We start from the raw sequence: 21,176 nt of genomic DNA on the forward strand, positions 1-21,176 counted from the left end.
ACAAAACAGAAAAAAAGGATGCAGGTTTGATCCCCGGCCTCACTCAGTGGGTTTCGGATCTGGCGTTGCTGTGAGCTGTGGTGTAGGTTGCAGATGAGGCTCAGATCTGGCATTGCTGTGGCTATGGCATAGGCCCATAGCTGCAGCTCCGATTCCACCTCTGGCCCAGAAATTTCCACATGCTGAAAGAGTGGCCCTAAAAAGAAAAAAAACCAAAAATTATTCTATTTCTTTTTTTTTTTTTAATGTGCATCAAGAGTTTTTCAGAAGATCAAGAATTTGCTTCCCTTTCCCACATGCAAAAAACTATCAAGGTTAAATCAACAAATTAGGGGAAATAGATATCTGCAGACCAGCTTTTTGTAACACCAGAAATATTTTCAGAATGTTTTGTTAGACATTTCAGTTGCAACAAGAATGAACTTTTTACTTCTGTTCACAAAAGTGGTAACATTACAGAAAAAGAATTGTAATTAGTACCCCCGAATTACAAAACAAAGTGAATCCAGTCCTATGTCTTCTGTCGTTTTTGTACTCCTAGTATTTTGCATACTTGAAAGTATGTATTTATAGAAACAACTCAGTTTTTTATTTCTTTTTTTTAACCAATTATATTCAACATAAATATTTGCCTGTAATGCCCCTTATTCTTTGTTAATGATTATTAAGGTTGTATAATAATCTAAGTGTATGAACTTAATTTAAGGACGTTTTGTTTCGTTTTGTTTTGTTTGTTTGTTTTGCTTTTTAGGGCCCCACCTGCAGCATGTGGAAGTTCCCAGCCTAGGGGTCGAATTGGAAGGTGCAGCTGCTGGCAAACGCCACAGCCATAGATAGCAACATGGGATCTGAGCCAGGTCTGTGACCTACACCACAGCTCTTGGCAACACCAGATCCCAACCCACTGAACGAGGCCAGGGATCGAGCCCACATCCTCATGGATACTAGTCGGGTTCGTTTCCACTGCACCACAGTGGGAACTTCTAATTTAAGAAATTTTTAACCTTTAGGTCCCAGAAGTGAAATCATTAGTCTAGATACTTATTAGTCTAGCCACATATTTAGATAGAAATAAAAAGAACTTTGTTTTCCCAAAGGGTTGTACTGAAGTAAAACAATCAATAAGATGTAAAAGAGTTGATTTGAATTGTGTCCTCATTACATTGTGAATCGGTCCTTTGCAAAAAGTATTAATTTAACGAGGAAATGGTATTGTGTTTAATCTAGTGAGGCCAAACCTTTTTCCAGATGTTCTTGAATAGCTGGTATTTTGGTTAATCTTATACCCCTAACCTTTGGGTATAAATGTCTATTCTCTTGCTGTGTTTGGTCTCAATTAATATAGCTTCTGTAAATGCAAAGAAAATTAAAGGGCAAAGTCTTTCAGGAATGAAGCCATGTCCTTTTTCAGAGCACTGGGCTGCCTTGAAGGGTCCATACAATGACTGTCCTTTTTTTTTTTTTTTCTTTTTAGGTGCGGCACATGAAAGTTCCAAGGCTAGGGGTCTAAATCAGAGCTATAGCTACCAGCCTACACCACAGCCACAGCCATGCCAGATCCGAGCCGCATCTGTGACCTACACCACAGCTCATGGCAATGCCACATCCTTAACCCACTGAAAGAGGCCAGGGATTGAACCTGCAACCTCATGGTTCGTAGTCAGATTTGTTTCCACTGCAGCATGACAGGAACTCCAATGACTGTCCTTCAATGTCTATGGATTGCTTATCCATTGCCACCTGGCACAATTCTCCCTGGAAGTCAGGGGCCAAGATCCATTGTTTGATGGCTCTGCCACTCAAGAAAAGGCCTGCAGGAGGACCTGTCATCATGTGATGTGACCTTTAGTTAGTCATAGAGTGCCCATTAAGATGTCCCTTTGAGTGAATAAGCATTGAGGTTCTGCTGTACAGCACAGGGAACTATATCTAATCACTTATGATAGAACATAATGGAAGATAATATAAGAAAAAGAATGTATGTGTATATATATATATATATATATATATGTTATGACTAGATCACCTTGCTGTACAGTAGAAATGGATAGAACATTGTAAATCAGCTATACTTTAATAAAAAATTATTAAAGAAAGGTGTCCCAGAGTTATATCTATATCAAGTTATCAGTTGCATTCCTTTTAAATATATTTTCCAAAATGGCTTGACCAAATAGCTTCTTCCTGTGCTGGCTTGATTTTTTTTTACACATTCTTTCTTTCTGGAAGTTATATTGATAGTCTTTTTTTTTTCTGCTGTGAATTTAAACTATCCTCCTTGACCTGGCAGGGGTAGTGTAAAGTAGCAGTCTGTATGCAGTCATAGACAATGTTGTATTTACAATTTATTCTCAACCATCCGTAAGAAACTTTTCAAGACCGTTCTTTCTAGTGGCTTTGATCTAGTGCACTCCTTGTGCAGAGGGGGAATTAGCCTGGGGAATATTTGCATGACTTGCCTGTGGCTACACAGTGAGTCATTAGTTTTTAAGACTGGAAATTTACATCCCTGGAATGAAGAAGTGAAGTTAATGGGGAAAGACGCTTCCTAGAAAATAAGCTTTAGTCACAATTTCAAAGTACAGTCTTACATTTCTTGGAAGAAGAGTCCTATATCAATCTTAAGGATAATGACTTTTCTTTTTAGTAGTTTGCTTATTAGGGAACATGTTTATTTAATCAACGGACTGATAGTTGACATTTCTACTATGTTAAATGAACTTGGCATGTATTGAAGTTTATGATAAAAGACCACTTGTATCTTCAGACTGAAGGTTTTGTTTTATTCTTTTACCCATGATAGCAAATATTTGTTGCCATTACTATGAGTCAGTCAGATTGCTCTTGGTGTTTCTGTGGATGGTGTTTTTCTTTGTTTTTTGGTTTTTTTTGCTAGAGACATGCCAATATTTAGAAATATTTAAGAATGCTTAGGAATGTTCAGGAATGCTAAGGACAGTCCCATACCTTGGAAAAGTTTCAAGTTATAGCAAATGAGGAAGAATAGGCTCTCGTTCAAATCATATTTTTAGAGCCTGTTTTCTGTGCTAGGCACTATTCTAGGCACTTGGGAAAAATAAGTGGACAAAACAGAAAAAAAAAATCTCTGCTCTCACAGATGCCATATTCTAGTGGAAGGAGAGAGACACCAAACAGTAAACATAGTAAGTAAATTATGTTGATGTTTGAAGGTAAAAGCACTATTTTTATTTTTTCTTCTTTTTAGGGCTGCTCCTGTGGCACATGGAAGTTCCCAGGCTAGGGGTCAAATCAGAGCTGCTGGCCTGTGCCACAGCCACAGCAACGTGGGATCCAAGCCATGTCTGGGACCTACACCATAGCTCATGGCAATGCCAGATCCTTAACCCACTGAGCAAGGCTGGGGATCAAACCTATGTCCTCATGGTTACTAGTCAGGTTCGTTACTGCTGAGCCACAACAGAAACTCCACTGTTTTTAAAAAGTAGGAATTCCCTGGTGGCCTAATAGTTAGGGATTTGGTGTCGTCACTGCTGTGACTCAGGTTTGATTCCTAGCCCCAGAACTTCCTCATGCTGAGGGCATGGCCCCCAAATAAATAAAGAGTAGGAAATAAAAAAATTAAAAAGTGGAACAGGGTAAGTGAGATTAGAGATGCTGGAGGGCAGTGGGGATTGCGATTTTAAACAGGATGGTTGAGGAGTTCCCGTCATGGCGCAGTGGTTAAAGAATCCGACTAGGAATTCGACTAGGGTTCGATCCCTGGCCTTGCTCAGTGGGTTAAGGATCTGGCATTGCTGTGAGCTGTGGTGTAGGTTGCAGACGTGGCTCAGATCCCGTGTGTGGCTGTGGTGTAGGCCAGTGGCTACAGCTCTGATTTAGACCCCTAGCCTGGGAACCTCCATATGCTGCAGGAGTGGTCCTAGAAAAGGCAAAAAGACAAAAAATAATAAAATAAAATAAAATAAAATAAATAAACAGGATGGTTGAGGAAGACCTCACTGACAAGGTGACAACTGAGCCAAGAGTGAAGGAAGTGATTTTAGCGTGGAAATCTAGGGAGGGAGCCTTTCTGCTGGCTTTGAGAAACATCAGTGAGCTTGGAGCGGAAGAAGGAGGCTGTGTGTGTGAGGGGAGGTGTGGGAGACGAGTGAAAAGGCGCTCCGGCCAGTGGGAAGCAGCCAGTGGGAGCAGCCAGTGGGAAGGAGAAAGAGAGTGGTTTCTTAGAAGCCCCTTTGAGAAAGTGTATAAGAGAACGGGGGGGTGATATTATTTATTTTTTTATTAAAGTGTAGTTGATTTACACTTTAATTCGCACTTGTTGTGCCAGTTTCTGCTGTACAGCAACGTGACCCAGTCGTCCATAGATATACATTCCCTTTCTTATATTAGCTTCCGTCATGGTCTATCCCAAGAGATTAGACATAGCTCCCTGTGCCACACAGTGGAACCCCAGGGCTTATCCACTCCAAATGTAATACTTTGTAGCTCCTAACCCCAAACTCCCAGTCTACCCCATTCGCTCCCCGTCCCCCTTGGCAATCACAAGTCTGTCCTCTCTGTCTGTGAGTCTGTTTCTGTTTTGTAGATAGGTTCTTTTGCATCACATCTTAGATTCCAAATGTAAGTGATGTTATATGGTATTTGTCTCTCTTTTTCTGACTTGCTTGACTTAGTATGATAATCTCTAGTTGCATTGATGCTGCAGCAAATGACATTATTTCCTTCTTTTTATGGCTGAATATTATTCCTTTGTATCATCTACATATACCACATCTTCTTAATCCATTCCTCTGTCGATGCACATTTAGGTTGCTTTCACATCTTGGCTATTGTAAATAGTACTGCTGTGAACATAGCGGTGCATGTATCTTTTTGAATTATGGTTTTGTCCGGATATATGCCCAGGAGCGGGATTGCTGGGTCATGCGGCGCTTCTCTGTTTAGTTTTCTGAGGAACTTCTACTGTTTTCCACAGTGGTTTTACCAGTTTACATTCCCACCAACAGTGTAGGAGGACTGCCGTTTCTAGGACGGGGAGTGATGGTAAATAACCAGGTTAAATGCCACCAGTAAGTAAGATGGGCACCCAGAATTGACCATTGATTTAACCATTTATCCTGATGACCTTGAGCAAGATGGAGAGAGTAGTGGGAGAGAGTAGGCTTAAGAGAGACCCAGAGAGAACTGAAGTGAGTATGGACAACTTCTTTTAGGAATTTTTTTCCTGCAATGGAGAGCAGAGAAATGGGATAGAAATTGGCAGAGAAAATGGAGTCCAGGGCAGAATTTCTTAGGCAGATGGAAATAATAGTAGCCTGTCATCTGCATATAAATGACACTTTTACCTCTTCCATTCCAATTTGGATACTTTTTATTTCTTTTTCTTATGTGACTGCTGTGGCTAGGACTTTCGGTACTGTGTTGAACAGAGGTGATGAGAGTAGGCATCCTTGTCTTGTTCTAAAATTTGGTGAGGGAGTTGCCTTCATGGCTCAGCCATTAATGAACTCGACTAGGATCTATGAGGACGTGGGTTCGATCCCTGGCCTCGCTCAGTGGGTTAAGGATCTGGCGTTGCCGTGAGCTCTGGTGTAGGTCACAGATGCAGCTCACATCTAGCGTTGCTGTGGCTGTGGCATAGACCAGTAACTGCAGCTCGGATTTGACCCCTAGCCTGGGAACTTCCATATGCCATAGGCATGACCCTAAAAAGCAAAAAAAAAAAAAAAAAAAAAGTGGGAAGGTTTCAGCTTTTCTCCATTGCGTGTTATATTGGCTTATGGATTTGTCATAAATGGCTTGTATTATGTTGATATATGTTCCCTCTGTGGGGGAGATGGCTCGGATTGTCAGTGTCAGAAAATGAGACACATGAACACGGAAGATCTCAACAAGGCTCTTTCCTTCTGCAGAAGGGCGCAGGTGCTCAAAAAGCCGCGCAAAGAAGAAAAGACCCTCCCTATTTATCCCTAATGCAGGTGGTGTAGCTGTCCCCTTCCCAATGGTCACATTCTTCTCGTTGGCTAATTTGAAACAAATTGTTACTAGGAGAAGAGGGAGAGAGGAGGGGGGTTGCAGGAGGATGGTTCAGCCAAAACCTGAGCAAAATGGAGTAACCAAGATTTCCTTTGATGAAAAAGACATTATGTTACTTTCCACCATTCTATACCCGCATTGGGAAGAATGTTTATCATGAATGGATGTTGAATTTTATCAAATGCTTTTTCTGCCTCTTTTGAGAGGATAATGTGGTTTGTGTCTTTTCTTCTGTGGATGTGGTGTATCACACAGATCTATTAGAGGGAAATAATAGCACATGTGTATGCCGAGTGAAATCATTCAGTAGGAAGACTAAAGGCAGTGATGTCCACTCAGAGTTTCTGGCAGTATCCAAACCCATAATGAATTTCTATACCCCAAATTTCCTGCATGTGATGCATTCACTCCTTTTTCCTCACTTAATTGAATTGTTTTCAGCAATATTTTGAGCAAACCAACTCTCCCAGGCCACAGTTTTTCTGCTTCTTGCCCATTCATTTCCATCCTCATGAATGAAAAATAATTTTTTAAGAAATTGTTAGCATGAAAAATATTTGTCATCTATCACCGTTAGTAAATATATATTAGAAGCCTAAAAAACCTCCCTAAATACACACACATAGAGTTGTAATTAGAAAGGGATAATTTATCCTATCCCCAAAATCCAAAACTCACAATTCCCAAAAACTATTTAATTCCAAAACTATTAAATTTCCCATATTTTCTTTCCTTCTTTCCTTCTTTCTTTCTTTCTTTCTTGCTTCTTCTTTTTCTTTTTGGCCACTCTGAGGCATATGGCCAGGAAGTGGCTAGGGATCAGATCCAAGCTGAAGTTGTAACCTACATACACCACAGCTGGGGTAACACTAGATCCTTAACTCACTGTGCAGGGCCGGGGATTGAACCTGCATCCCAGCAGCACTCCAGAGATACCACCCAACCTGTTGTGCCACAGCAGGAGCTCCTCCCATCTAATTTTAACTTTTTCAAAATGGTTCCTGTTTTCTTTCTTTTTTTTTTTTTTCCACTTTTTAGGGCTGCATTTGCCGCATATGAAGTTCCCAGGCCAGGGGTGGAATCAGAGCTGCAGGTGCCAGCCACAGCCCCAGCCCCAGCCACAGCCATAGCCACAGCCCCAGCCACAGCAACTTGGGATCTGAGCCACATCTGTGACCTACACCGCAACTCGAGGCAACACTGGATCCTTAACCCACTGAGGGAGGCCAGGGATCAAGCATACCTCCTCCTGGATGCTGGTCAGATTTTTTACCTTTGAGCCACAGCAGGAACTCCTCGTTACTACTTTTTAATAACTTTGGTTTGGGTACTGAAAATTAGCAACCGTTCTTACAAGCAGAAAGATTACTCAGAAGACGCTCAAATTCCAGCCAGTTTCAGGCAAGATGAGCCACCCAAGAGGCTACTGAGGGCCGCCTTGCCAAAGTTATGTTCATTTTCAGAGAAGAAAGGAAAGCTTAAATAGCTAGTTTCTTGATTTCCACTGTTTTCCCATTCGTCTTATCTACTTTGCACCGTGGATGAGTCATGAGAAGGTGTTACAATTTTGAGATACCCTGAGGCGAGGAAAATTTCACCATAGCAAGCCACTCTCCAAGTCCTTTGCACAATACTGCCTTACACTGATGAATGAGAAACTCTCTGTTTCCTTGCACCTTCCTTGTTCCTTTGAGGAAGATCAAATCTGAGAATCTGTGAAGATGTATATGGGGGGGGGAGGGAGAGAGAGCAGGGAGGGGGAGGGTGCCAAGTTCCGCACAGATGGAGCTAAGAACTTGGACGTCATCCTGACACATTGTGACCTTTAGAAATGGAGGGAGTTCCCTGGTGGCCTAGTGGTTAAGGATCCAGCGTTTTCACAGCTGTGGCTCCAGTCAGTGCTGTGGCTCGGGTTCAATCCCTGCCCTGGGAACTTCTGCATGCTGAAGGCTTGAAAAGAAAAGAAAGAATTTAATTATATATGTATAGACAGAAAAAGATCCTTTCTCTAGCACAGGGAACTATATTCAGTATCTTATAAGCTACAATAGAAAAGAATCTAAAAAAGAATATATATGTGTGTATATATTTATACATATATGTGTAACTATGTACATACATACACATATGTATGTATGTATGTAGATGTGTAACTGAATCACTTTGCTGTAACCTGAAACTAACACAACATTGTAATCAACTATACTTCAATTTTTAAAATTTTTTTAAAAGAGAAAAAATATGTTTTCAATGACTAGAAACATCAGTTGCATGTAGGGATGCTTTCTGGCTTTTATTTTTACCGATTGATGCATGCATGGAACTTAATTTCAGATTGCTAAAGGTTGATTCCTACGGATTTTTAGCTGTGCAACCTCACTCACTCAGGGAACTTAACCTCCAGGCCTCGGTTTTTTCATTAGTGAACATGGAGAAAATTAATGATTAAATTATACAACACTGGTGGATCAGCACAGTGCCTAACACAGTATAAGCATTCATTAAAAACTAGCAATTATTATTATCACTCATCTACATAGTCTAACCTTAATTAATTGAATCCTCGAACTAGTAACATAATGTAGAACAGTCTCAAAAATATATTGACTTTTGGAGTTCCCATCGTGGCATAGCAGAAACGAATCTGACTAGGAACCATGAGGTTGCAGGTTCGACCCCTTGCTCAGTGGGTTATGGATCTGGTGTTGCCGTGAGCTGTGGTGTAGGTTGCAGATGTGGCTCAGATCCGGTGTTGCTGTGGCTTTGGCGTAGGCCGGCAGCAACAGCTCTGATTAGACCCCTAGCCTGGGAATCTCCATGTGCCACAGGTGTGGCCCTAAAAAGGACAAAAGAAAAAAATATGTATATATATATATATACACACACTGACTTTAGCCTTTAGGAGTTATTCCTGGATTTAGAAGGAAGAAAATTAGAGAACTCTGTTTAAACCTCAGAAGACACAATTTTCCCAATAACGTGGAATTAACTGACAACTTAAATGCCACTTCTAATTAAGAAAATTGAATATGTGTAAGGAGTTTTTCTGTAAGGTTGTGAATTTTAAAATGTTGCCTTGCCATATTTCTAAACAAAGGATGCTGCAGCCCTCAAGCCATCCAATTACAGCCCCAGACAGAGTTCCCTGATGGAACCAGGACAGAAACAGGATGCCCGCTATCTAGCAGTCTCCTGCAATGGTGCACCCTGAGAGGACACAAGACAAGCAAGCACAGGTTACTGGCCCCAGACAGCTGAGGTGCACCTCATAGAAGTGATTTCAGTGCACCCAGACTCTTGCATCTTCCTGTACATAGAAAAGCGCTAAATTGCTTAACTTGAGATAGCTGGTTTTCTTTAAATAAGGGTAATCTGTTGATGGTCCAACGACCTCATCTTTCTTGCAAAAACTCCTGTATATCCTGGCTCCCCACCTTGCCTCTCTGGAGCCATCTCTGAGAGTTACCTGAGATGCTGGGTCCCAGGCTTAAGTCCTCAGTTTTGTCCACCTAAGAAAACATAATTCAAATTTTAGGTTGTGCATATTTTTTTTTTTCAGTTGACGGGGTGATGCTCCATAAGTGAAAAGGACCCCCCCAGCATACATCTTGCAGGTGTGCTTGAGTGTGTATTTGCCTGGAGAGTGAAAAAGAGGAGAAAGGAGAGAAGGCTTAAATGAATACCCTTGCAAAAGTAGCACCTTAGCCTCACTGATCTCTGTCCCCTTCTTCAAAGTGCTGAACATCCCTTGTCCTCAGGGCCTTAGCATATGCTGTTCCTTCTTCCATCATCTCTTTCCTCAGAGCATCCTGAGGCTCACTTGTTTCTTTATCTGTTGGGATATTTCAGCTTAAATATCATCTCAGGGAGTTCCTGTCATGACTCATTAGTGAATGAGCCCGAGTAGCATCCATGAGGATGCGGGTTTGATCCTTGGCCTCACTCAGTGGGTTAAGGATTTGGCGTTGCCATGAGCTGTGGTGTAGGTTGCAGACGTGGCTCAGATCCTGCGTTGCCGTGGCTCTGGTGTGGGCCAGCGGCTACAGCTACATTTTGACCCCTAGCCTGGCAACCTCCGTATGCCGCTGATGTGGCCCAAAAAGACATAAATAAATAAATAAATAAAAGTTTAAAAATTAAATCATCTCAGTTTGTCATTTTACTTCCCCATTAAAGTAGCATTTTCCCATCATCCCACATCTCAGCCTGTTCACTGCTTTCTCACTTATTTTTCTGATAGCTTTTCTTTTTTATGGCCACACCTGTAGTATGTGGAAGATCCTAGGCTACAGTTCAAATCGGAGCTGTCGCTGTGACCTACGCCACAGCCACAGCCAACAGCCACACCGGATCTGAGCCACATCTGCAACCTATGCTGCAGCTTGTAGCCATGCCGAATCCTTAACCCACTGAGTGAGGCCGAGGATTGAACCTGCATCCTCACAGACACTGTGTCGGGTCCCTGACCCACTGAGCCACAACAGGAAGTCCTCTGATAATTATTTTAATTGGCCTTCTTCACTAGACTATTAAGCTCCATGATAGAAACAATGCCATATTCCCCACATTTTAACTTACAGCGTTAGCACTTAAGGTTCTAAAGTCATCAGTTCTCAGTAAGTGCACATGGTGTTTGGATTTGCTTTGGGATTTTTTTCCTGCCAAAATTTAATCTCTTTATCAGTATTTCTGTTAGTTACACAAAGTTTATCCGTTTTCCTCTACCTTTGAGAAAAGTGAAGCTAATGTTATTTCTTTTATTTCATCAGACCAGGGATGAACTTGAGTAGATTTCTTAGCATCACCGCAGGTAAATTTTCCAGCTTAGCCAAGTGGTGGTCACGGTCACCTCTGAGATTTTCCTGATTACACGGGTTTGAATAGTAACACAGTGACATTTGCAAACCAAAATAGACAGTATTAGTGAAAGTGGGGAGTCCCACTCTGGGATCAGTGGCAGCCTGGGAACCCTGGAATGTAGTTTCCATCCCTGATCCCGACACAATGGGTTAAAGATCTGGTGTGGCCGCATCTGAGGCTCGGATCTGATCCCTTGCCCAGGAACTCCATAGGCCAAAGGGCAGTCAAAAAAGAGAGAGAATGAAAGAAAGAAAGAGAAAGGAAAGAAGGGAGGGAGGGGAGCGGAGGGAAGGGAAGGGGAAAGAAAGAAAAAGAGGCAAAGAGAGAAAGAAAGGAAGGAAGAGAATAGGTTTCATCTCAGTAACCTCTCTCATTTTTGAACTTTGTGAGTCAGGAATTCTCGTTATCAGTAGACAGTTTATGGTTCTGTGTCTAAAGAAACCAACAAAGCAGAGGTCAGCAATTCATTTTCTTTCCTTTTTTTTTTTTTTTTTTTTTTCCTCAGGGCTGCACCCACGGCATATGGCGGTTCCCAGGCTAGGGGTCTAATCGGAGCCATAGCCACCGGCCCACGCCAGAGCTATAGCAACTCGGGATCTAAGCCGCATCTGCAACCTACACCACAGCTGACGGCAATGCTAGATCCTTAACCCACTGAGCGAGGCCAGGTATCGAACCCGAAACCTCCTGGTTCCTAGTCGGATTTGTTAACCACTGAGCCACGATGGGAACTCCAGGCAATTCATTTTCTTAGACAAATCCAGATGTCTTCACAGGAACAAAGTTAATTTTGCTAAACTGTGGAAAGAGATAATAAATAGCATGAGAAATAGAAGAATCGTCTCCCCCAGCCAAAACTAGCAGATGACCCAAGACAGAACTCTTTCCTCCCAGTCCTTGGCCTCAGAAGTCTATCCTGTTTTCCTTTTTTTCCCAAAAGTATGGGCCTCACCATTTTGGCAGGGGAGTGCCTGTCTATCCCATGGAAGGTCATTAGGAAACAACTGAAGTCCGGCGTGCCCTTGACTTAGCATAGTCTTATATATATATGAGGAGTCCTAGGCATGAATCCTAGACATTTGAAGTCTTGAGTGTTTTGGATGGGACACAGCTTTGTCTCGAATCAGAGTAACCTTGGGTACTATGAGAAATTGATCTGGCCCAAGAGCGTTGCTTTGGGCTTCGTGTAGTTTTCCTACAGAAAGAGATGACTCATTTGGGATCCAAGATGCTAGGCCTCAATAGGCTTATGACTCTTACCTCTTTGCCTTTAAAAGAACAAGTACAAGGAGTTCCCTTTCGTGGCTAAGTGGGTAACGAATCTGACTAGCAACCGTGAGGTTGCAGGTTCAATCCCTGGCCTTGCTCAGTGGGTTGAGGATCTGGCGTTGCCGTGAGCTGGGGGGGGGGGGAGTTCCCTTGTGGCTCAGCGTGTTAAGGATCCAGTGTTGTTGCACCTGCGGTGTAGGTCACCACGGCAGTGCAGATTTGATCCTTGGCCCAGGAACTTCCTCATGCCACAGGTGTGGGGGAACAAAAAAGATCCTGGAAACAGACATGATTGAAACAGTACAGTGCAGCATGAAAAAAGAGGACTTTTTAAATGCAAAAAAAAAAAAAAGTTAAAGGGAGAGGGCGATGCTTTGTGTGTAAATAATTAACATCAATTGGAAAACACCAGAAAATGAAGAACGGAAGCATAGATTAATTCAGTGAACTAAAGTTTCCTATAAGCAAAGAATACGCATTTGAAGTGAGAGTTCTGAGGATAGAAGAACATGATCCCACCTGAGCTAGACATCAGGTGCAATTTGCATTTTGGAGCTAAATGATGGGGAATAAGCATATTAAGAGGGAGACAAGGAATGTACCTGCCAGGACAAATATTATAGAAGTTCAGCTAATCGTATTGAAGGAACCCGAGAGATCAAGGGTAGATTTTGTGTTGAACCGCTTCTGGACTCATGGAAATGACTGCCAGCCCTTCCTGGCTGAAGACTGCTTGAGGCAGAATGACCCAGAAAGTCCATATGGTACCAAAGGCAAACAGTGAATTAGATATGTCATTTTCTAACGGCATAAATTCACACTCCTGGAAGGAAGGAGTTGAATTGCAAGGTGCTTGGTGCAAGGGTGACTTTGAAAAATGCGAGAACTCTGGAGGCTAAACCATGCTACTATTTAGTAGTAACCGTCTTCGGGTGGGAGAATTGAAGGTGAAGGTTATTTGTGTTTCTCTGTCTACAATGGATGTATCTTCTATAATGAAATTTATTTTGAGAGTGTGTATTTCACAGATTCCCCAGGATGAAAGTCCTGTGGCTCCTGTAAGCTCCACAGTTCATAGTCACAGCTCAGACTGTAAAATAGTCAAAGGTTAACGTATTGTTGCAAATATTCAAGACCATTGCCCAAACTCAAGGTGGCGGGGGTTTTTTTTAAAACTGCTTAATTATTTAAACCTGGAAACGGGTCTCAAAATTTCTGTGTAATTAAAAGCTACATCTAATTCTTAGCAAAGGACATTTCCAATCTTTGTTCGTTCAAAAGGGAACGCGATTGCACACAATTGTGTGCCTGTGTTACGCTCTTCTCATTCCAGCTTTTTAAGAACAGAAACTCGGTGTCTTCCCTGAGGCTTGACTTGACCCTGTGGCAGCGTGATTGGGTTTAAAATACCAACACTTGTGACAATCAGGGACCTGACGTTCTTTTCGGGATGCAGTTGTGCTTTCTGGTAAATTTTCTACAGTGCTGTTCCTGCTATAGGAAAGCCTCTAGGAAGATTAGGAATTCCCTAGCATATGTATTGGTGTAGAAAAACTCCTCTCTCCTTTGTGAATTTTGCTGAATCAACAACAACAAAATCAAAATGCATTTTTTATGCCCCATGCATTTTCCATTCCGTTCATAACAATGCAAGTAATCTATGTATTAATTTATGTTATGATACCCCAGTTAGGGTACATGTGCTCTATTCTCCTGTATTTCCTAGCCTTTATGTCATGAAGATTTCTCAGCCCAGAAATGAAAGGCACGAGGAAGAGGAGAGGAAAAGAGGAAGGGAGGGGAGGGGAGGAAGAGCAGGGCAGAAAAGTAAGGAAGATTTTCTTAAGAATGCCTTTCATTTGCATGAGATTTCACACAATAACCCCTCCCCCCACACACACACTCAAAGATGTAGTTTGGAATGCAGTGATAGAATTTAATGTTTAAGAAACCTGGAAGGGTGTATTTCTTCATGAACTTATTAAAAACCTAATTCTCTTAGTATAGGAAATTAAAAAGTATCTTTTCTTCCCAAGCTTCAATCACTTTATTTATAAAAAGAGTTTGGACTAAATTGTGCTGTCAATCAACCAAGCTTTGCCATGTCTCCATAATTACAACGATAACAATTCACATTGTTACTTATTTTTGTGACTTTATTTGGAAGAGTAGTTTCTCAGTTGGAGAAGCAGTTCAGAGTCATTTTTGAGCTCCGTTAAACTCACTGCTTAGGGCTGTGATTACTTTCACGTCCCAATTAAATGGGCCAGTCTCTCCTGCGTTTAATTTAGGAAGTCTGAAGCCCTTAAGAGCACTTTGGTATTAGGATTGATGAGTCTGACTTGATTTTGGGTGGCCAACAATATTTATTACCTATGAATCTCCCTGTGGTATGGGATGTACCTTTTGCAGCAGGGTAAGGAAAAGATTGTGAAATGAAAAAGAGAGAGGGAGATAGGCGTTTCATCTTTGAGAGAATGTTTCATCTGAAACAGAAGCACACGAAACATCTCATGTGCCTGTTACTATAGAACCCAAAAGCCTTCTCCAGCTGTTTACACTTCGGATGCAAAATGGCAAATTGACATAGACTCACAGTGTGATGTGAGCATCTGCGTAAAAAGGCTACATGTGGAGCATGCCCAGTGCGGTGCGCGCGTCCTCCGCCCTCCCCCTCCAGATCTCTGAAGATAAGGCTTGAACTTTGCACTTGCAAATGTCACTGCATACGTTTTGCACTAGGTGTTTTTTTTTTTTTTTTCAAAGGTTCTCTGACAGCTGATTTCTTTTAACTATCCAAGAGCAGGGATGCGAATCGGGTAATAATAAGATGCATTAAGTTTAGGACGAGTTGATGCCGGTCTTTGCATGCACTTGAAGTGTTCCTTCTTTTGAAAGCAATCGAGTCTGTGTTTCCCCTCCCCACTGGCATGAGAAAATCAGCATCTCCTTGGATCGGAGTCCTCCGGGGTAGGAAGTGAAAGCCCCGGAGGTAGAAAGGGCCGGAGAAGAGGGGGGTTTTGCCCAGAGCATGGATGGGAACCGAGAAGGGGTTCCGCAGGGCTCAGCGCGCACTGAGGATCGGTGCCCGGGGCTGCAGCTGCGGACGAGAAAGGCGCTGTCTGGCTAATGAAGGCCACCTGGATCAGGCTTCTGAAACGCGCCAAGGGAGGAAGGCTGAAGAATTCGGATATCTGTGTAAGCTCCCGGGCTTTGGTGGAGGGGAGACGGTATTTGGTCGCCGTCCCTGCCGCTGGTGCAGTCAGGGCTGTCTGGGGCTCGTGTGATTAGTAATAGGATCCTGATGGCTGGAGAGGGCGCGGGGGAGCGTCCTCTAACCTGAGCTCCTTTTCCTCCACTGTGATTTATGGCCATGGGCACCCTCCCCGGCAGGTGTTGGCAGGAGACAGCGTTAAGGAGGTATCTATTTAAAGGAATGGAATGCGGTTGCTTACAGGTTGAGGGAAGCTCCCTGCTTCTTATAGCTTCTTACAGTTTTGTCAGAGAAGGTATCAGGTGAATACCCAGGTGCGAAAAGGATGCTTCGGAGGAAAGTGGGAGTCATCTGTGACAGTGACATTCAAAGAGTTCAAGTTTATAAGTCGTTCCACTTGCCCTTACCGTGTATGATGAGCCTGTCTTCTTTCTAATTGTAAATTCTCACTGTATGGTGTAGCCTGATCTTGAAGCTATCCTTGAAACCCGTCTCTGCCCTGCACTGCACTGCACCACGGAGCTGGTTGAATGATTAAAAAAAAAAAAAAAGAAGAAGAAGAAGAACTTGTTCTGGCTTCTAGAAAGGCTCCTAACTAGAACCTAAGATTTGGGAAGGAATGGTCCTCCCGAAGGCACAGCTCTCCTGGTGAGTGGGCGCAAAAGCAGAGCTCGGTTTGGGCAGCTGGTCAGCCTTGCACTGGATTATTTTCTCCTTCTTTTCAGGAATGGAGAGCCCAACCCAGGAAGCTAAGGCTCCCCCCACCTCACCACCCCCCGTTGGTGAGACTTTGCCAGGGCAAATATCAGAAATGGAATCGCTTTTAAAATGTCCATTCTTCCTCTGCAGGGTTCGGCAGACTCCTACACCAGCCGTCCATCTGATTCAGATGTTTCTTTGGAAGAAGATCGGGAGGCAGTGCGTAGAGAAGCAGAGCGACAGGCCCAGGCCCAGTTGGAAAAAGCAAAGGTAAAACCCTGCCTTCTGCCACACCGGGCTCTTTGCCAGGTGTGCTGGGTCTGTGATGGACCACCTGCGGAAGTCCCTCCTGAAGTCTACCTTGGGTCTCTTCCCTTAGTTGATTGTCTGGCTGTAAAGAGATACCAACAATGGAGTGGATTTTCTTCCCCCGGTAGGAAAAGGCAGTGTGATATAGAAGAGTGATCTTGCCTTTTACATTGTTTCGTAATCCCAGAAACTTGTGTCCATGGGTGGATGGTTTATTTAGACACATGCAAAGGATCCCTGGGTGTCCAAAGAGGAGAATGCTGCTTCTACTACCAAAATGATTTTACGTCCTTTTTTTGAAGGAAACCATTTCTCTGTTTAGAAGAACAAACTTTCTTTGAGCTCATGTTTATTTTCGTAGGCTTGTTGAACAATCTTTCCCCCCAGTTTTACTCTGTAGGTGTTTTATAATGATATTTCTCTTCTATTAAAAAAAATGGGTTGTGTTATGCTTTTGAAAAATAAAAGAAGAAAGGATTTTCTTAATTAAAAATCTTCCTCTCCTAGGAGGACTTTCTTCTCGGTCCCGTAATATAAGATGCACGTATGTGGAAGGAAGGCTGGAAATCAGATAGAAAACATACAAATACAGAATTTAGCTGTACTGATTGTAAGGATCTGCATTCTTTTTTCCACGAAGTCATTCACATAGCAGCTATTTCTAAAGCGTTGTTCATGTTCACAGTGCCTTGGTTTGTGTGCAACTCGGTGACTTTTAAATGAATATACTTTAGCATGGCCATGGGTTTTCTTTTGGGGAAAAAAAAAAAAAAAAGACTGCTTTGAAAAAAGGAGTAAGCGCTGTGTTGATCTTGCTAAAAAATAAAATCAAGGATAACTAGAATACTTCTGCTGGCTGCTTCATCTCTGAGATGAGTAAAATCCCTGTGTGTTGCTATGGGAATCGTGGCTTGGAGATTGTGGTTTGAATGCATGGACAGCCCTTATGTAATATTCATGACCTCTAGCCCAGCTGCCATCGTGGTTTGCAGAGGAGCTGCCAGGAGACCTTGACTTAAAAAAAAAAAAAAAAAAAAGGCTGTACTTCTGGACATTGAAACAATGTTCTCCCCTCAGTGGGCAGGGAGGTCGTCTCCAGGTGTGACCCAGTCTTGACTGCAAGACAGCTTATCAAGGGCAGGAGCAGGGAACTGATAGAGCAAGGTGTGGTCCAGTTGCCGTCAACAAACCTGCTCTACCCATAGGAACCATTTAAAACATTAGGATGCGACAAATGGAGACGTGAACAGACGCTAAGTGAGATAAGGACAGACACTTTATGATTCCACTGATACAGGTATCTAAAGTAGTCAAACTCACAGAAGCGGAGAGTAGGATGGTGGTTGCCAAGGACTGCATGAGAAGGAAGAGAGAAGCTGCTGTTCCACAGATGGAAAGTTGCAGTTATCAGGTGAACACGTTCTAGAGAGCTTTTGTACAGTGCTGTACCTGTAGTTAACCATCCTGTCCTGTGAGCTTAAAAATTGTGAAAAGGGTAACTTCCTTATTACATGTTCTTACTACAAAAAAAAAAAAGAAAAAACCAAGAAGTTGAAATTAAAGAACGAAAATAGGACTAGTGAAGTTAATTGCCCCAACTTTGCAGTGTAACTCATCCGTGTTGCAATTTAGAGCCTGGATTCCACATTCTGTATTTTGCACCAGGGTGCAGAGGAAAGTCAAGAAAAAAACAATAACAGTTTGTATTCCAGAAATAAGAGGGTTTGGTTTGCACTACATTATTCATGTGATTTTTCACATACCAAAATTAAAAGAGTTTTCTCAGGTTCACGCGTGTCTTGTAGGTTTGCTTCTCATAAACCCCAAAGCCTTTAGTTCTCTGAGTGGTGCGTTTTTGTCGATCACGGCTGAAAGTCCTGGGTTCAGTGCCACAGCTGCATAGAACTTTTAAATATCCTTCAACTTAGCATGGATCATAATATTGCTTCTAAATCAAACCATAATTCATGTTACTTGTCATACAGACTAAAAAGGTGAGAGTTACAGGTAAAGTAGGAGATGAAAGAAAAGGAAGAGGATTTAAAACAAAGACCAAAATAATTGAAGAGCTATATCCTGTGTTGAATGAAAACAGCTTTGCATCCCTTTTTCTTCTTTCAAATTAGATCAATCGCTTACATCTTTGATGTATTCAAATGAGTTACACTAGGGTGAGTGAGAATCGGAATAAGTGCTGAAAGAAGATACAAACCAGTGGGACTGGAGCTTACTTTTTGTTAAAATCAGGATTTGGTAGGTCTGATTTCTTCATTCTGCTATCTTTGAAAAAGGAATACCAAAGAGGGACCGTGGATGGGTCATTCCAGTGGGTCGTTCTTTAGGCTACTGTAGTCTATTTTCCTCTGCTAGCATATCATCATGCCTTTGTGGGACCTATTTCAGAAAGAAAGCCTTAAAGACTCAAAAATATAGGAAATCATTGTTTCTAAGATAGTTCAAAACACTTTGCCCATCCATTCTGAAAGACTCAATCTCCTACATTTCTTCTGTAACCACTACCGCAGCCCTCAAGCCCTTTGTCAGTAGATGTTTAATTCGCCACCGCCACAGATCACGTGCCCTGAGTGTGTGCAAATGCCTGGAATAAACCTCAGCAGTGCTCTCAGATCCTGGCACTGTGTAAATATGAAATATATTCTCCATTAACTGCCTTAAGAAGACGCCTGTGAAATAAGGTGATTGGCAAGTAGCGAAACGAGAGAAAATAGCTTTTGAAATTCAGTGACCTACAAAAGGTTATATAAGCGGCACACTGTGCTTGCCATAAAACCCAGCACTTGTCACTTGGCACTTTATTATGGCTTCTCTTAAATGAGTAAACTCTACAGCGAAGAGATGATAGATTTATTCTGAGGCAAATAACTGACATGACCTTGTTTTTTAACCTGATGTTTTCTGAATCTGGATGCACGATTTGCTCTTGTTCAGTTTGGCTGTGCTTTGCAAAGCCTGCCCTGTTTAAGCTAGTGCTCTTTGATGCTGCCCTTAAAGACAGATAATAGAGGAATTTAATGTGTTCACACGTTGACCATTTTTAATAGAATGGCTTTGTTGAGATACCATTCACTTATTTGAAGTGTACAGTTCAGTGGTTTTTAGAATATTTAGGTGTTCCCATCATGGCTCAGTGAGTTAAGAAACTGATGTTGTTTTTGTGAGGATCCCAGAGGATTTTTTGATCCCTCGCCTCACTCAGTGGGTTAAGGATCCGGCATTGCCACAAGCTGTGGCATGGGTTGCAGATGCAGCGTGGATCTGGCATTGCTATTGCTATGGCTGTGGCATTGGCCTGCAGCTGCAGCTCCAACTCAACCCCTAGCCTGGGAACTTCCATATGCCAGAGGTGCAGGCATAAAAAAGAAAAAAATATATATTTAGAGTAGTGCATCCATCATTACAATCAACTTTAGAACATTTTCATTGTCCCCCAAGGAAATCCCATGTTTTGAATTAGCAGTCATGTCCCATTCTACCCAGCCCCCTCAGCCCTAGGCAACCACTATTCAACTTTCTGTCTGTATGGATTTGTCTCTTCTGGTCACTGCGTATAAATGATACTATGCAATAGGAGGTCTGCTGTGATTGGCTACTTCCACTTATGTAATATTTTCAGTGTTCATCCATGTTATAGCCTGTATCCGTACTTCATTCCTTTTCCTTGTTGAGTAATATTCCATTATATGTATATATCACATTTTATTTTTCTTTTGTCTCTTGGTGGACCTTTGGGTTGTTTCCATCTTTTAGCTGTTGTGAATAATGTTGTTAGGCCCATTCATGTATAGATTTTTGCCTGGACATTGCTGGGTCATAAGGTCATGTTTTTTTCAATTGAAAGCATTTTCTTTTCCCTTTTACTCCCCCCAAATAATCCTTCCTGCTCTACATGCAGAGACTCTTGAGTTGGGAAATGTGGAGGTGAAAGGCTTTGGAGCAGAGATGAAACAGGCTCGGTGAGGTATTCTTAGTAGAATGGATTAACATCACATTTTAAGGTGATTGTTCTCTTATCAGTAAAGATCTCCTATATTAAAGGAAGTGTGTTAGTCACTGTTGGTGAGTAGGGGAGGCACTGCAAGGCCAGAGCCACAAGAAACAGGCAGATCTTTTGCTGCAGAAACTTCTGTTACTTGTTTAGAGGGAAAAGTTGTGGCCTTCAATCATGCTCATCAGAGGTAGAGAAGTATTTTAGGGGAGCAGAGAGGTCGCCAGAGAAACAGACTGCCCCCTGCTGGTAGAACAGAAAATCTTTCTTGGAGGTGGTGATGGCTTAAAACTCTACCTTCCAGGATGGACAGATGCAGTTTTGCTTGTAAAGTAGAAGGTGGGGAGTGGAGAGGGAAGGCTTGATGAGGAATATGAGCAATGGCCTGGCAGCCAGAAAACATGGAAGCTTCCAGAGGAAGGTTCCTTATTTGATTTTGCCAACTTGAAGATGCCTTTATTCTAGCTTCATGTTTAATTAATAGTTTGGCTGGGTATAGTATTCATGTATGAAAAGCATTTTCTTGCAGAGTTCTAAACATTTTTTTGGTATTCTTCAAGCATCCAGAACTGCTGTTAGGATTGCCAGTGTCGTTCTGTCTTTGTGATTTCTGTATAATACTCTCTAATATTTTGAGAACTGTTCTTCCTTTGGTAAATTTTTGCCTTAGTGTGAGTCTTATTATTTATTATGCACAGGTTTTCATATGAACATTCATTGTGAAGGACCAGTCACTTCAATTTTGGAAAATATGTTATTTGTCTAGTTATCTGTTTACTTTTTTTTTAATATTTATCATAT

At 42.1% G+C, this 21,176-nt stretch overlaps 1 protein-coding gene across 4 annotated transcripts in view; it reads left to right on the forward strand.

Annotated features, from left to right (window-relative positions):
* Positions 1-21,176, forward strand: part of CACNB2 (calcium voltage-gated channel auxiliary subunit beta 2) — a 445,465-nt gene that overhangs the window by 273,699 nt on the left and 150,590 nt on the right. For all 4 annotated transcript variants that reach the window (XM_047755514.1, XM_047755511.1, XM_047755512.1 and 1 more), the window contains one exon: positions 16,211-16,330. In XM_047755514.1, coding sequence (XP_047611470.1) covers positions 16,211-16,330 — 120 coding nt within the window. The remainder of the gene's footprint in view (positions 1-16,210; positions 16,331-21,176) is intronic.

Source organism: Phacochoerus africanus, chromosome 12 (assembly GCF_016906955.1).
Source record: "Phacochoerus africanus isolate WHEZ1 chromosome 12, ROS_Pafr_v1, whole genome shotgun sequence".
Classification (NCBI taxonomy): Eukaryota; Metazoa; Chordata; class Mammalia; order Artiodactyla; family Suidae; genus Phacochoerus; species Phacochoerus africanus.